This window comes from Temnothorax longispinosus, chromosome 7 (genome assembly GCF_030848805.1).
Source record: "Temnothorax longispinosus isolate EJ_2023e chromosome 7, Tlon_JGU_v1, whole genome shotgun sequence".
Lineage (NCBI taxonomy): Eukaryota > Metazoa > Arthropoda > Insecta > Hymenoptera > Formicidae > Temnothorax > Temnothorax longispinosus.
The window spans coordinates 2,841,963-2,857,289 of NC_092364.1; the positions used below are offsets into that span (position 1 = coordinate 2,841,963).

Sequence of the window (15,327 nt, forward strand, 5' to 3'; positions counted from 1 at the left end):
AAGACTTGCTGGGCGACATATAGTTAAGTAAAAATTATTCTAGATCGCAATACAATTCGACTGATACAATTCTAATTTCTCATATAAAATAATTAAACGAGATAAGAGAAATTATTTAAAAAATAGAAAAAAAATATGTCCTTATTGTTAGGAAAAAAATTAACACTCGACAGAAAAGTTTGTAACTTTCATAGACTGGCAATAAAAATTGAACGAGATGAAGATAGAACTCGAGAAGAGATATCTCTTTGTTGAGTGTAGGAGGAAGTGAAGATGCTGCAGCGACTTATGCAATGGCCCCAATAAAGATTATCGATCCTTTCAAGCACGTTTCGCTCTTAGTAATCCGTGGCGGAATTGCGCTTCGCTGATTGTCGCTGCGAGGAAAAGACAAACTCGTCGAAGAGCGATTCTTACATTTCACGGTCTCGTGCTCCTTTTCTTATTTTGTCACCGTTCTGGAGGAGGATCTCTTTGACGCGATCAGCTCCGCATTTCTAATGCAAGAACCGCCTTTTCGATGTATTGTACTTGGAGTGATTCAGGCGAAATTGCATATTACGAAAGCATCCGTGCTAATCGAGACAATCCTCGAGGCTTCCTCGAAATCTTCGTGAGATTCCTCTCTGTGCAACTGAAGACTCCTTCGCAAGAAGAGACTTAAAAAGAAAGGGGTCGAGAAGATATTTGTTCGGATGAGCAAAATTACATGTGTTAACTTTACACTGTAGTGAGGAGAAATTTTAAAATCATTTAATAGCAGCGGAAAGCAATCAACAGCATCGAAAGTCCCGCAAATATTGCGTCTGAGACTTGTTAATCACTTTCTCAAATAAGATATTATTTTCGTATACCTATATCTTTCGCTTTAAAACAGAATCTCAACTCGTCGAAATCGCACGTTGCTTTCAATTCCCGGTGCAAACATAAGACAATATATGCAAGACAAAGAGAGAATCGAGCCTCTCAATACACTCAGGAGAAACAGTACTTCGCGAAGTCAGGTCAGACGTCGTGAGAAGTCAGGTGGTGGTTGGACTGAGATACATGCCGGCAGGCGAACGTGCAGCCAGCCAGCCAGGATCTCTCACAGATCTCCGGTGGCCCCCGGTGTGTAGATCGAGTGTATCAAGCCGAGTCGAGTCGAGTTCGACTACGTGGTGTCCACTTTTCATGGGCTGGTGGGGTGCACTCCGGGTGGCCGTGGTGGGTGGCGGTATAAGTAGAGGCCTGCATTCGCCACCGTTCTCATACCCTCACCACGTCCTTCGGCTACCTCTTACTTTTACTTAGTGCCCCTTTTTCCACTTTTTTATCTTTTCTTTTTCTCCCCCTCTCTCTTTCTCTCTTTCCCTCTCTCTCCCCTCTCTCTGTCTCTGTCTTATATACGCACACGTATGCACACTCTCACTTGATCTTTCTTTTTCCCCGTCTATCGGCGCGCGTTCGCTTTTGCCATTCGTTCATTCGTTTCGCGCCTCGTCGGCGAAGTCGCGTCACGAAGCTGGACGGAGGTCACGTCGACCGAAACGCACGTACACGCTACATCCTGGAGAATCGGCTCATCCAGTGAACATATCAGCGAACTAGATCCCTGAGTGCCGGTCGCGATCGGTCGAGAAGAGGACAGAGATGATCGCGAGTGTCCGGTGACAATTCTTATACATATACAGAACATCGTCAACATCGATAGTATTTGCAGAGAGAATATATTCTCGATATTCTTGAGAAAGTGCCGATATATGCCGGGTATATACTGATATTGAGAAGAGTTTCGTTAATCTGAAGCAGCTGTTCACGTACCACGATAGAAGTGAAACGAGAAAAGGCGAGCAGGACGAGGAAGAGAACTGTGTGCAGTGCAGACATGTGGCTAAGAAGCGTGCTCCTGTGAGTAGTCAAGAAATCAGTCACCAGTAGTCCTCCGTATCTCTCTTTTATCTGAGAGAGCAATCTCAATGACGGGCGCGTGTGAGAATTAGATCTTTGTGAAATCAAATCTTACTTGTGAGAAAATTAAGCGTAATTGAGTTAGCTACTTATAGAAGAGACGGCAAAGCCTTATTTTCTAAGAAACGCGAAAAATAATTTAATAATATTAAAAACATTGCATGTATAATAAAGTTTTTTCTATACATGCAAATGTAAATCTGCGTAAGAAATAATAAAGTACAGGAAAATATATTTTTGATTTTTGAAATAAAAAGTGAATAATTCAACTGACAATCCAATAATTCATTGATTAAAATTTGGAGATTTTACTTGTCTTTGATAACGGATTGAATTATATTTAAAAATACAACAAAAGATACGTAAATGGAAGTTATATCAAACAGAGAGACATGTGATACTGTTTCTAATTTAAATATTACATTTAATTAACATTTAAATACTAAAAGTTTCTAATATATATTAAGAATTCAGAAAGTTATAACTTAATTACCGAAAAATACCGGTTATCCACGAATAATAGTATAGATTCGACACAGTTTGTCTGTTTGAATCTTAATTTTTCTATAAAAATTCCTTTCCACATTCACTGAAAATGATAATTAAGTTTCAGTTAACGGTTCATGCGTATCTTTGATGTAACAACACGCTATGCACTGCTTTTCTAAATTAGTTCCTATTTACGTGTTATTTTTGTATAAATACCATCGAATATTTCATATTTATTTTTTTATTCAATGTTCTTTCTTGGCACTATAATTCTATTATAGTACTTTTGCGCATAATAAAAAAATTATGCAACTTTTGCTTTGGAAAACGAACAATAGAATAAAGTCAATTTAGCGTAAAATTTTAATTGCTATTTTATCCCAATTTTTTTACAATTAATGTTTTATAACCATTATTCAAGAACTCAGTAATTAGGATGTGTTAATGTATCAAGAAAATTATCCTAATATATATGCAATATTTGCAAGACTTACATTAACTTACATCAGTTTTACCTTAGCTTACGGAAATAATGAAAAAAATTCTTGTTTAAGCGATTCATATAAAATCACGGTTAATGATATATGTATAGATGATTATCGATATGAAGGAAAGAGCGGTTTTCATGGGCAAAAGAGATATTACGCTTCTGCATTACGAGAATTATCGTAGCGAAAGGTGCGCGCAATCAACGATTCACTCTCTTAGATACGCCAATTACTTATAGTTTCATTCAAGCGAATGTGTATAATTTATTTGGGAGAAACCTCCCGACGTGTCCTCAATTTCAAACTGTCGATCAAAGAAAGAAATTAGTCCAACTGGATCATAACTTACAATGTTCAATTATGTATAAATTGTGAAATATGTAAAATGAGAACTAATTTAAAAAATATGTATATTAATATAAATAAAAAAATATATATATGTATATATAAATTTATAATATGTATATAAAATATATATACTCGAGTAGAAGATAAATAAATAAAAAAATAGCCAGTAATCTAGTTACTGACCAATTTTTGGCTATTTATTTTTTATTTGATTATGTATTTTATATTTTATAATTATTTATTTTAATACATTTCACAAAATATGCACTAAAGAGCAATTAAAATAAAATCGATTCCATATGCACTTAATTTACTGTTAGATTTTTAAGCGTTTTATTTATCTAAGATTTTTCTAAACGCGCGAGATTCATCGCGAAGTAAAACAAGTGAGTAATTGTCAGACGACGTGCATTTTGAAACCGCATTACTGTCATGTTTGGCGAGAGTATGGCAAATACAATATGAATTTACAACGCTTTACTGAAATACACGATTCGTATAGATGTACTCCGATTTCATGGTGTAGTTAATGATAATATTGCATTATTAAAAAAGCTATTTTCCTATAAAATTATACTAATATATGAATCAAATATTTTTAATGTAATCTATATTTAATAATATATATTACTTTAGAAATAAAATTACGTGGAATTTTTAATGAAATTATTACTCTTTTATATAATAAATATATATAATGTTAAACAAATTCAGATACAGAGCTGCTGGTACGCAAAAGAAAGTTTACATTATTAGATCACTGTATTTTTTAATGCCTCATTTATTCGCCTTTCAATTTTATGGTACTATCCGCAATAAATGGCAGCAAATATTTCAATATTGCCAAGAAAAATTTGACGCCAAATTCGTTGATAATTTTATGACATTAAAATATTAAATAAAGCTATCATATATTATTGGTTCAAAATAACTAAATTAAATTACTGGAAGATTAGTAAGAATTAACTTCAATGTTTAAAAAAAATGGTTTCTATACTGGCTGGAAACTGTGCATTGCTATGTTAATGGATCTATAAATAATTAAATTGTTACATATATTTTTACATAATATACTATATATTTTATAATTAATGATATTAGATAAGAAAGAGCGAGAAGGAAATTGATAAAAATTCTAGGTAATCGAAATTTTGCATTTTTTTCCTATTAAAACTTTCAGCAAATTTATGCGTAGAGAGCCACGTTTCGTAGGCGGTACGAAAAAAACATTTACGGGTCGGTAATAGGCTTTTGCCGTAATATTGTGACTTACGTAATGCCACTGTCTCGTGCCACTGGAGATACCTACGTACGCAGTATATTTATGCAGATACGCTTGTAAGCGAGACCGCTTTCTCCATACGGTTTCGCGATAAATTCTTGCATTAAGCATCCATTTTCGATCTAAGATTGAGTTGTGGGATGTGCCGTTATGATACCTTGATCTCTTAATTATCAAACTTAGAATTTCTTACTTATATTTCGCAGAAATTTGATAAATTAAAACATTAAAAAGATTTGAAATTTTGCACAAACATACAGAACAGTATAATCTTTAATTAATTTTGTTTGTGCTAAAAAAAGATAATTTTAAGAATTAAAACAGGCTTCTAAATATTTTCCTTGTTTATGTAAAAATTTAATCTTTTCTAAATCTGTATAGATTGTCAAATTTTTTATCGGTCATGCAAAAACATAATATATAAGCATGTAACAATTCAATTATTTAAAAATCTAAGCTTGTAGCACAGTGTCTAATGTCTAATGCATTGGCAAATTATAAATATCCAAAGTTAAAATTATTGTAGATACCTCTATAATTCTACATCAATTTTAAACTATAATTTGAAAATTCTATTTTGAATATTAAATAATTAAATATAATTGGCGACAGAGAATTTCAGAATTCCTGAAGCGAGATAAAGAATATAGAATATGCCAGAGTACTTTATATATGTATACATATAAGTATTTATATTTATATCATTTATCCAATAATGTTTCTGAAACGAAGCGGAAACCTGAAACTCTGGATTGCTGCAGAGAAAAATTTTAAATCAGAGAAATTATTCTCCAAAAATGGAAAAAACCATGACTTAAAAATTCTATTAAAATACAATGTTATTTATCAATCCTATAGCTGATTCGATCGCGTAGGAAGAAAAAAACGTGACTTATAATTTGTTCTACTTTATTTGTAAATGTATTCCAGTTGTAAATTATTCTTGTACCGGAAGATCGCTCAAACGGAACGGTGCATATTCAAACAACAATTTCCTGTTGTAAATGTCGTAGGTTATTTCTCTTCCATAAGTATAGCATATTAATTACAAAATAGTGAATATACGATATGTTGACGTGATAAAAATAGATTATTTTCTTATACATAGAAAAATTAAGAATTATAATAGAAAGGAGAATAATTAGCAAAAACCGTGATATTAAGAAAATCATATATTAGGAAAATCAAGTTTTGCTTTTTGTAAACGTAAAAATAATATAGCGAAGCAAATTATAACTAATGATGCATGCAAAACCGCTACGATATTAAAATGCATAAGTTACCCTAACACTTTGCTTTAAAAATACACATATAGCATTGCATCAGAGAAATCACCTTTTAAAATGACAATTCCGTGACCACACAGTGCCCTTGCCGGCTACATTTTACCGAAAGAAAAAAGCTCTAGGTATTCGTGTTAATTTCAGAAGCGGCTCTCCTTCGTTCATGAAGGAAATTGATTGTAACCAATCGTCCTTGCAAATGCAACGCCATGAATTCAAGAAACTTATTATCTCACCTACTCTTTCTTTGACCTCGTTCAAAACTTGTCTCTCTGCTTTTTTTAGAAAGATGTTTTCTACGAGAAATGTAGAAAATATTTTATAAATGTCAAGATTTTATTACTGTTACGTGATATAACAGAAACATCACGTGATATAACAGAAATAGGCAAATGTTAATAGCGTTAAAAGTCAACAACTCTGTGGAAGCTATCATATGTCCCGTGGTCGCCAATTTCGGTAATCTTGATGGGAAAAAAAGAGGACGAGGTCGTATGCTGGTATCCGGGGAATCGCCTTAATATTTAAAGATCTTAATATTTGAAAAAACTAGATTTTAATATAAAAATAAGAAATTAGATTAATAATAAAATTATTCCAGATATTAAAATAATTCTATTCGCTTCTGCGAATTATCTCTCACTTCAGCAAAATAAAATTTTTTATAAAATAAAAGTAAGCTATACTTTCTCCAGTTTAAACGAGTTTAAATTACAAAATTCTTTAGATTGCTGAAATATTCTTGCGAACGACATTCGAGTTTTGCGTTATTGGTGAACTTTAATTTTTGCGCAACGGGTGTGAAGAAGAATCGAGAGAACCGGACGAGAGCGTCGAATGCAGCTTGCGATTCGACAACCAGATGTGAACTTTCACCACGAATCAAGTCTTGCATTAGCTATACACATTCCGTCATCGTTTACACTTCGTCTCCTTGCATCTCACTTGCGCCTTATCACTTTCGCTGAAGATGTGTCATTAAACTATATGATGATACGATAACTTTCTTTCATATTCTCTTTATATTAATCATACATTTGTATAACATAGATCTACCGTAGAAATTAATCATTTCAAATGCTCGAACTTTCCTTATACTTTAATACGACATCTAAAAGTAATCACGTTAGATTTATTAATGCGTCTTTGTATTAAAATTTGCAGAATATGCGGCGTCATTGCGGGCACGCTAACAGACAGTCCATCGGATGTCGTGCAGATATCCGGTGACAGTTTGACTCGAAAGAATGTCGCGGCAACGACATATCAGCCACCACGAGCCCTCGCAATTGAAGGTATGGTATATTGCACATCAATTTAAACGAAAATTTAGAAACCGCGTATCAGCTCAATCAAAGTTCAATCAAATGCAAGATAAATTAATTTAACATTAAACAGATAAAACAAGAACAATGAGTTTTTGTTGTATTTTGTTTTATCGAGAGAGAATTATTGCATTCTACTAATTTTTTAGAATGTTTAAACAATTGCACAAAATCTAAAAAAATACTAAAAATTTTAACGATTTTTCAGAGTTTGTGACATCCCATAAATTGCCAGAAAACGTAGCAAAACCATTAGACGACGATGACGAATACATTGACGAAAAGAAAATCGCGCTGAAAGACAATAAACAAACTAAGAAAGTCACTCAGAAATTCGAGAATAACGAGAAAAAAGTGGTTACCCTCGAGCCTGCCAGACGTTTGGATTTGACCCAGGAGGAGGATTTGGAGAGTCTCACCGCTAAAAGACAAGCACGAGTCGAGCTCGAAAATTTTAGCGACACTGGAAAGGTTCTGCAGGAAGGCAGAATAAAGAAAATTGATTCTAAAAGGCCGCGGCCGATCGAACAGGATGAGGTTATTCCGGGAGTCTACGTCAGGTAAGGCATTTTTGTGCAACTTGTTTCATCACGAATATCTCCATAAATAAAACGCGATGAAATAAATTTCTGACAATCCATAATAACCGATAAGTAATTAATTGAAACTAAATATTTTTACCTTCATTTTTACCGTTTCTTAATAATAATTTCTTTGAATTTTTATCGATATCTGAACCATGAAACATTCTAATTTATCTGCATTTGTTTAAATTTAAAAGAATAACGTGATTTTGTCTATTTTTCTATCAATTATATGTTTCTGTCTTTCTCTTTCTCTCTTTTTTTTAGTATAACTATTTTCACATGCAAATATAAAAAATTACATTCTTTTTGTATTTCAATAATAACGCGATATTATTTTTAGCGCGGAATATCCAACAACTATGCTGCCCATCCTAACAACTCCACGTGAAGCACGTAGCAAAGACAGCCTTTTTGATTTCGTTCCCGTAAACATTATTCGCGAGGATAGCAAAGATGGCTATGCGCGTTTTTCGGACGCGAATTTTGGAGACCTGGGTGACGTGAGTTTGGTACCGGCTGGTACGAATTCTCGTATTCAGGTACATTATACAATTAATGAACTATACATTCTCTTTACACTTATATTTAGTTCAATAGAATAAAATGCGCGACGAGAATTTTTTTCCTCAAAGAATATAAACAAGGGTGCGTTCGGAAACTTCACTCGAGTGCACACCAGCATCGTTCTATCTTTGTTACTTATTAAAAATTAAACAAAGACAAGAACGCGCGCGCGACGCTGGTGTGCACCCGAGTGAAGTTTCCAAACGCAACCATATACATATGCAATTCTATTTTTATGTTGTCTCTCTCTCAGTAATCACATTTTTTCGATCAAATTGCAACTTGGCTTCTTTTATATTTAACAGGTGAAGAAAGGACCGAACGGGAAGGATTACGAATACGAGTACGTGTATTATTACTACGACGAGGAGGATGAAAACAAAGCAGGTACGGCGGGTTCAGCTGTGACGAATTCTTACGACATTCCTTCCAGAACAACGTCGGCGCCCAGGAGAGTAAACACCCCCAATAACAGGAGCAAGTATAGTACCGTGGAGAGGTCGAGCACTGTGGAACCTAGCAATAACGAGGTTATACCAAATAGAAATGGAAATAGAGGCAGACAGCTGGTCGAAACTGAAGACGTTTCCGAGGAAAGACTGCCCACGAACACTCGTTTCCCACCGAGGTATCTATTAATAATACAATGACAATCTTTTGTAAAAAATGAAATATCTTCGAGAAATATATTTACATTTTCTCTCTTTAGTTATCTTCTTTTTCTGTTTAACATTTCTAACCTTTCTACCATCAAAAACTTTATATTTTAATGTAAAATACGATTAATTATACGATTAACTGTTAACAGATCACGATCAAATCACAACACAGGCACAACGGAACCTTCACGAGGTCGTAGTAATCGACCGCGACCGAATCTAGATCTGGTTGATTCCAGTAGCTTCCGGACTCATCAAGAAGGTCCCGAGTTTCCGCAAACCTTGCCGAAAGGACCTGTTAGATTCTTAGGTGTTACCCCTAATGAGGACAATGAACCTTTGTTCAGAAATCGCGCAAGACCACAGAGAGTTCAAGAACCCGCTCCTGTCGAAGAAATTGTTGATGATTCACCGACACCTAGAAGACGCCTGAGCACAGCATCGACTGAGGTAATTATTCTAACTATATTAAAATAAATTGTTTTATTGGAAAAAAATATTTAAATGCAAAGTTGTATCCTAACCTTAAGAACAATCAAAAAGATTCTAATGTAAGTACATCAAATTGATCACAAAAATGGAAACATTAACATTAACATTAAATAATTAAAGCACAATACACAATCTGCAAAAAAACAATTCAGAAATAATTATCAGATAGTACTTCATGATCAAATGCATTTTTAATGTCTAATTAGATTCGCAAATATTTCATTACAAGAGCTATAAGTTCGTTACAACTGAAACTATATTTTCATGTCACGGAGATATTCTGCAATACTAAAATAAGGAATTTTAAATTACACGGACAAATTAATTTTCAGACCGGAGTGGAACTGAGCAGAGGTCAACCGGTGCGTTTCAGCGAAGAGGACGATGAAGAGGAAGATGCCGCACCGGAAAGATCCGGCAACAAACGCGTATCATTGGAGGACAGGGCGCAAGAGTCCAGTGAGACGGAAACCTCGCCGATCTATCCCAGCGTCAGCCCTGACCCCACGGATAACCCAACGACGGAATATCCGTCGGTCATGGACAAGGTTGCCCTGGACCTTTATGCCTTCCTGCAACAAGGACAAAGCAACCTGATAGACGCATCCAGCAGCGAAGCTGGTGAAACAGCTGGAGACAGCACGACTTTATCCGACGACGAGAATACGACCGACTTAACGACAACGGCGGAATTGGCGGATTCTACGATCGTTAATGAGTCCACTAGTACGACGACAACGACGACGACGACTGAACCGACGACCACAACGACAACGACCACAGAACCAACGACTACCACCACTCAAGCCCCCGCAGGAAGAGGGAAATTCCGACGACCTGGAATTGGCGGCCCAGCTATCTCGAGAAATCGGTATATCTTTATTAGAATTAGTATTTTCTAATTTCTTTCTTTTTGACGTTTTTTGCTCTAAAAATTCTTTCTTACAAGTCTCTTAGTAATGAGAATTATATAATTTTGCCTTCAATTTCCATCAGATTCAAGTCTAACAGCGGCACTAGCAGCACGACCGAAGCATCCGCAGAGCCGACTCAAAGAACTCGAGCGCGTTTCGGCAGTAATGGTTCGAACGGTGGATTCAAACGACCGCGACCGGGTGGTAACAAGCCGATCGAAGAGGACACTGTGCAAAAAGAGACCGTCGGCTCGGCGAACGCGGAAAAACCGCCAGCCGGTCGCGGCAGATTCCGCACACCTGCCGGCGGCAGAATCGCCGTTTCCACGACAACGTCGGCGCCGTCGAACGGCGCAACGTCGCCTGCAGCGGCACGGCCTACCTTCAACAAGGTAAACATCAACCGGAGACGGGGACGACCGACTACAGCCGCGCCGGGAAGCGAGGAACCTCAGGAGGGTGTAACGAATCCCGAAGCCGGCTCGACCGTCGCCCAGACCGCGCCGGACAGCGCAACCCCGAAGTCCGCCGTTCGCACGAGACCTCCTGGCGCGCCTGCCATCAGACCGGCCATAAGACCCGGTGGCAGAGTCAACCTGAGACAGAAACCAGGACAGACGACGACCACGACGACGCTCGCACCGGAAGTCCCTGAGGGATCCGTCGAGGAACCGGCCGGAGAAGGAACCGAGGAGGAGACTCATGAGGTTAATACTTAATTTTATGCTTTCGCATTTTTAACACTTTCTCTTTCTCTCTTTCTTTTTTTTTCATATATAAAACTATATATCTCTCAATGTATTTCAAAATTCAAAGTTTCTATTGAATATTGAACTATTTGAAGAATATGACCATTTAGTGTTTCTCTCATAAAACATGATTTATAAATATAAGCTTGATGATTATGCAGATTTATTTTTAAATTTATAGACAGAACTACAGAAATTGTAAAAAAAAATTTGTTGTCTATAAAATAACTTGTTTCTGGGCTAAGTAAATCGAATTATACACTCCGATCCTTCAACAAATGTGTATTTATTACTGAACAAGTATAATTATGCAGATATCTCATTCTCTCGATCTAACAATTCCGCATGCCAAAGGTAAGGTCAACTCTGAAATTCTGCCTCAAATATGTACGTGTATTTGTATCGCGAGGTAACTGCATACTTTGCAAGATTAGTTACGAGGACAACGTGATGTCACTCGATAAAGTTCTCTCTTGAAATTTACTTTCACTGGATGGCCTTTCGAAATGTCATCGACGGCGAGAGACGGCTCGCGATCGCTTTTCACCTTTCGACTTACAACTTCGCGGTCATGAATTATGAATACTTGAGCATTGATAAGAATGAAAGATCAAAAGATGGAAACAGAAAAAGAGAGAGAGAGAGAAAGAAAAGGAAAATAGCAAAGAATGAAGCTTCATTGTGATAAATAGACTAATTAAAAAGAACAGAATTTTTTTGTATATCTTTCATAATTTATTTTAAAAACTATCATTAATCTAAGAAATTTATTTATTTACTTTTAAATAGATTGTTTAATTGTAACATATTCTCTTTCCAAAAATTCTAGTAATAACAAAATTCAGAAGTAACTTTCTCACGTTTCAGTCAAGTTTCGATAGAACGTCAAATTTCGAGAAATAGCAACTATTACTCGCCTAAATTATTCGACTAATCACCTTCTTTGTTCTTCAGGCACCAGCAGAAACTAGCCCACCGACAAAAGCTACCACATCGAATCCTCTGAACAAATTGCGCAACCGTAATCGGCTGCAGGTGCAACCGAAGACCACGACAAAGTCACCATCAATATCGCCGGCGATCAGGAGATCGCCGCTGCTACCGCGACGCAAGGTAACCGAGACTCCAGCTGCCCAATCGAGCCAGGAGGAGACCGTTTCCGAAGAGGAAACCACCGCCAGCGAGACCGAGCCGACCGAGGCGGTCTTCGCCGAGACCAGCACGGCGGCCAGCACTAAGCACGAGGAGACGCGCGGTCTGAGCGGCCTCCTGGCACCCCGACGCAGGATACCGGCGCGTCGTCCAGGTCAGATAGCCGCCCGCGAATAAAGGATGACACCGACGTTCCGAACTCTGCGAACCAAGGATCCGAATGACGATTCCTGTGACTAATCGAGATACGAAGACGGAAGAGTATAAATTAGGCATCCTGTCGTTCGCTCAATTCACTAAATGATACACCGGATGCCAATTTCGGAGCAAGATCTTCCAATATTCCCTCTCTCGTAACGGTTTTCCCCTCATATTTTTCTCTGATCGATAAAATGGCATCTCGCGTGTTACGACGAAAACGGCAGGTGTACATAGTGTCTTTTACGAGAACAGCTTCTCTTAAAAGATTAAGTTTGTAATACAGTTTTAATTGCCCCCTGAACGTGCGTCGAACGCAACGTTCATCATACGACATAGTAAATATGTGAAACATCTGAATTAGTGCTTTTCAATCAACATTAAATGAGATAATACTACTTCATGAAATTAATTTGGTATTTATGAACGTCCTGTCAATTTTGAACTACATTAAATTGTTTTATCGACAGATTCATTGTTAGTAAAAATAAGAATAATGAAAAACATTATCATGAACTATAATTTTGTAAAATTGTGACGGACGTTCCTTTTTACTGTTTACCGGAATCACATATAAAGTTTAGGTGAAGTAGACGATGAATTCAACGACTATCTTAATAATATGATCAACGATCCTATCGTAAGCTATCGGTCGACCCATTTACTATGTTAAACCGATTTATAAACACGATATATATCATCTTCGCGCGAATGACAATAATAATTATAACCCAACGCAATAACGAGATAAATAAGTATTTTCAAGTCTATATATGCTGCGATAATTGTAACTATCGTATATTTAATTCGGTGAGTTTTATTTAATGATTAGCGCTTGCGAAGTTATCGAAGTACTATCTCTAACGTGATACATGCATAGATATACATATACATATGTAATAACATCCTCTGCCGAGGATGTATTTCTAGGATTATTACTGCGTGTGCAATGCGTAAGGGTACTTTTGTAATTACAATGTTCCAAGATACACTGTAAATATTGCAATTAAACATAAAGTTAATTGTGTTACATTTTCTTTTAATTTTACCTCCTCCAAAAATGTAATGTTCGCAAAAGATTAATATGTTTTCTAGCTATTGGGAGTCAGCGGAATAAATAAAAATAAATTGAAAGTAAATTTGGACAATGATAATAAATTGATTTTAACAAATGTATTGTTTTATGCTTCTTGTGAATTCTATTTTATGCACACGCGCAATAAATTGACGGATAAATATATATTATAAAATTAAATAATGGCATTAAACTATCCCAGCCAATTTATTTCAGTGCAATGTGTTTATAAAATGTCATACTTATTCAAAATATTCTTACACTTCTGATTTCGATTTCTAAATTTTTAAATATAAGATGGATATGATAAAGTAAATTATAATAAAATCTGAACAAATAGTATACTTGGAGATATCTCCCCATAATAATGCATTCAGATAGCAAGCAATTAAATAAAAGTAATTGAAAATATTTTATTACTGAATGTATCTTATAGCAAATTTAAATTTTTATATTTTATATTAAATTCAATATAATACAAGTAATTGTTAGAAAGACTTTTAATTCCTTAATATATTTCATATTTTGCACACGCTTTAAATCTCAATATTTTCACAAAAGTTTATCGTATCAGTATAAAGATAATAAATAATCAAATACTTACCGATACGATGCGCAGCAGCGGAGTTGCAGTACGAGTACATGACGTCTGTAAAACATAAATATAAATTCAAATTAAAATAGTGTCCAAAATAATTAATTTTTGAAAAACTTTTAATTTTTGAAAAATTATTGCATGCATCTTTATATTCATCCTTTAAACAGTTTAAACAATTTACAATGAAATGTTACACCTCATCACTCATGGATAAACGATAAATTTCACAAAACAAGAAATAATTAATAAATAAATAATTCCTTACCTAACGGGTGCCCCGCTGTGGCCCGATGCCTCCCAGGCCTCCTCCTCCTCTTGTACTTCCATGTCGTTGTTCCTGCATGGCAGTCATACCGGCAAGACACTCGCGAAAATTACGCCCGTTGATTACCGCGAGACCTAATCACCGAAATACGATCGCGCGATACTTTGTACGGCACTCCCGTGACTCTCGACATCGCACGCGACGCGTATTATAACTGGCAAAATTTTTGATCGCGCGATATACTTTGCACGGCACTCCCGAAATAATCGCGCGCGACGCGTATTATAACTGACAAAATTTGATCGCGCGATACTTTGCACGGCACTCCCGAAATGATCGCACGCGACGCGTACAACGATCTGAACGATCCCCGAAAAATTCGTACGCGCCCCTCCTCCCCATGTTTCATAGGGCATATCCTTGGCGTACGCGACGCGCGCAAAATAATCACCGGAATACGATCGTATGACGCTTTGCGTGACGCTCCTAATATTGCTTCGTTATCGTGACGACGCGACGCGCGTTTTAGCATATCACAACGAAGAAATAACGCGAAAAACCTATTCAAATACGAGACGTACGAAACTACGGTACTCGCGACGTTCCGCATCTCAACCCGTGCGAATCTAAAATGGCGAAGGAACGCTGAACTCGCTCGTCAGGCGAAGGCGTTCGAAAAACGCGCGGCCAACTTCTCGCGGTAACGGTAGGCGCGGTTACCGACCGACGCGGTGGTGCACACACGTCGCTCTTTTTCGCATTTATCTTTAATAAAATGTTATTTGTAAATCCTGATCAAGAGGAGGACGGTGTTTTATCTTTCTCAACGCTTTAAAATACGCTGAGTCTCGCACGTAACAGTCTGCGACGCTTTGTTACTGAAATTCCCGAGAAATTCGAATATAACGA

General features: G+C 36.5%; 1 protein-coding gene across 1 annotated transcript; it reads left to right on the top strand.

Annotated features, from left to right (window-relative positions):
- The first annotated feature begins 1,246 nt into the window (after positions 1–1,246).
- On the top strand, positions 1,247–13,459 carry LOC139816593 (uncharacterized). Its single transcript, XM_071784194.1, has 9 exons — positions 1,247–1,890; positions 7,005–7,135; positions 7,374–7,725; positions 8,093–8,291; positions 8,622–8,944; positions 9,125–9,425; positions 9,800–10,338; positions 10,464–11,088; positions 12,085–13,459. Exons 1-9 carry the CDS (start codon positions 1,868–1,870, stop codon positions 12,457–12,459), a joined length of 2,868 nt encoding a protein of 955 aa, XP_071640295.1. The 5' UTR covers positions 1,247–1,867; the 3' UTR covers positions 12,460–13,459.
- The last annotated feature ends 1,868 nt before the right edge of the window (positions 13,460–15,327 follow it).